This window comes from Montipora capricornis, chromosome 14 (assembly GCF_036669925.1).
Source record: "Montipora capricornis isolate CH-2021 chromosome 14, ASM3666992v2, whole genome shotgun sequence".
NCBI classification, from domain to species: domain Eukaryota; kingdom Metazoa; phylum Cnidaria; class Anthozoa; order Scleractinia; family Acroporidae; genus Montipora; species Montipora capricornis.
The window spans coordinates 1,705,001-1,707,500 of NC_090896.1; the positions used below are offsets into that span (position 1 = coordinate 1,705,001).

Here is a 2,500-nt window from a genome sequence, read left to right on the forward strand (position 1 = left end):
AGGACAACTTATACCGGACCCGCGACACGCAGCAATTAGACCATCTCGTTGTTACAACGTATTTTTCTCGCTGCTGTTAACACCAATGTGAAACTAGATCAAATTGTGCTAGGTTACACTTGACGTTGTTGACACGCTGGCATAAAACTGAGTTCTGCTAAATGACTGGTCGATCTTAAATAGATTAGATTGCACACCAGATAAACTTCGTTGTAAAGTGATTTGATTTTGCCGGGTTTCGTTGGCAACATACTTTGACAATGATCTTAGGAAAGTAGCCGGTTCCAATTGAAACAGCTTGACACCGTTGTGACACCGTTGCAACACCGTTGTTAACAGACCTCAACCACTGTAGTTAGTAGGCGATTTGCATGATAGCGTCATTTTACTGCCAAGACCAGAATGCTTTGTTATTCAAACTTTTCTTCTCTCCTGGGAACAAAAAAACAATTGTTTAAATTTTTCAGACGATAGACCGTATTCTTTTGTCTTTATGCTAATCACCCTTACTAGCTTCGTTAGCACGAACAAATTCAAAGGAATTTTTTCTCCAAAGTAAGACTAGTGAGGATGATTAGCACAAAGAAAAAAGAATAGTTTCTTGGCCACCATTTATGAATACGGTTTATAGAAGCACCTCAAAGCAGTCTGGTCTTCGTTGTAAATGACGCCATTATGCAAATAGCCTCTTCAGTTACCTTTATCGACTCGTTTGAGAAATTGTGTCTGACATTACATGCTATAAACGTCAGGAAGTTTCCCCCATCTCTACTCCTCGAGTAAACATAAAAAGTCACGAAAATCCCACCTTCAGAATAACACCGCTCTCGTTAACTGCAAGTTAAGGTTTAAATTGGACACTTCGCGACGCTTATAAAATGACATATTGCAATCCTCGATATAGGGAAGATATCGTTGACGTCACTTAATTACAAACCTTATGACCACCTTGTTCAAAATCGACTTCTTCATTTCCTTTTTGTGCCAGTATCTTTCAACAAACAGTGTTACGAACGCAATCACCATCCCAGAGATGAGCACCACGTACACACCCATCATGCTTTGCAAACCGATTCGCTGACGAGACAAAGCTGAAAGATTAAAATACAGACGGTATTTGAAGAGGACGGAGAGGTTTCCGATACATAGTACTTTCTTGAACACAAGCTGTTTCCAACACGTATTTAAATGTACCGGTGGTTTTTACTTTATGTTCGCCATGTTGGATGAAACAAACAATAGATCTCCCATTCGCTCCTCAGTTTTAAGTTCGGCATTCAGTATTTGAATATTTCGCCCTTGGCATCTGTGTCTCTGGACGTCAGTTGCAAAATCACCAAAATGACGTTATTACCTATTTTTTTCTCAAACTTTCTTTTGTTTTGCAACAACCTTTAATTCCCGTACAGGAGTAAAGCACATTTATGACACTGAACTGAATTTGAAAAAAAACCATCTTTAAAAAAACTTTCGTTTAGGCCTTATTAGGCCTAAGGTTAGCTTTTAAGAATGTTTAGGATACTTTCTGTATTGGTGAAACAATGACCCGCAACCCGCGACCTGCGACCTGCAAATAAGACCCGCCGGTTTCCGAGATAAAAATTGGTAACCCGATCATTCAGGAGTGAAAGCTAACAAATAAAACTTTCTCGATTATCTTTGTCCAACCTTCTCTTAACCTTATGTTACTATCAAATAAAACTACTCCGAGCGTCATTATCGAAGAAAAGAGAAGTACAAACTCGGTAATCATTGTATCATTTCCACCCGGTAACCGGGCTGAAGTGTTCATATGGTAAACTGATTTGCAGCCCGCTTACCGAGATCCCGGCCCTCAGGACTACATTCTCTCGGTCGATCGTATCTCACTCACTATCACGACGCTTTAGGATACACATGGGAACTACAATTGCAGGTGTTCCTTTATAAAATAATTAGGATAATACGCGCACTCTCATTGGTCAATAGCTGTGTTTAGACGAGAGTATGGAAACACGGCTGTGACATCACGCGAATTTTGATTGGTTATATGTTGTCAGACGCGCGTTTTGATTGGCTGGTAGGAAATATGAGCATGTTGTATCAAGAAAATCTGTTTCAATCAAGAATTTTCCTTCATTTGTTTCCTTCATTTGTCGAATTATCTTTGAGAAATATTTTATAAAAGCAATAGAGAACTTTTTCCGGGTTTCCATAGCCTCATCTAAACACTCGGGGAAGTTGGGAGAATTTTCGACCGTTATGCAAACTCTCGACTGCGTCTCGGGTTTTCATAACTGTCTCGAATTCTCCCAACTTTCCCGAGTATTTAGATGAGGCAGTGGAAACACGGAAAACGTCTTCTATTGCTTAAATAGCACCCGTGTTGATCATCGGAAGGTCGTAAGTTGCGCTCCTGCAAAGAATCACTCGGATTTTCCCTGAGTATCTCCGAGACACATGATTCCTTAATCACTTCATTCGCAGGAGCTAGTGAACAGCTAACATTTCCTTCATCACA

At 40.0% G+C, this 2,500-nt stretch overlaps 1 protein-coding gene across 2 annotated transcripts in view; it reads right to left on the bottom strand.

Moving 5' to 3' along the window:
- The window catches only part of LOC138032419 (glutamate receptor 2-like), a 35,099-nt gene that overhangs the window by 4,773 nt on the left and 27,826 nt on the right, over positions 1-2,500 (bottom strand). For both annotated transcript variants that reach the window (XM_068880085.1, XM_068880084.1), the window contains exon 16: positions 938-1,091. In XM_068880085.1, coding sequence (XP_068736186.1) covers positions 938-1,091 — 154 coding nt within the window. The remainder of the gene's footprint in view (positions 1-937; positions 1,092-2,500) is intronic.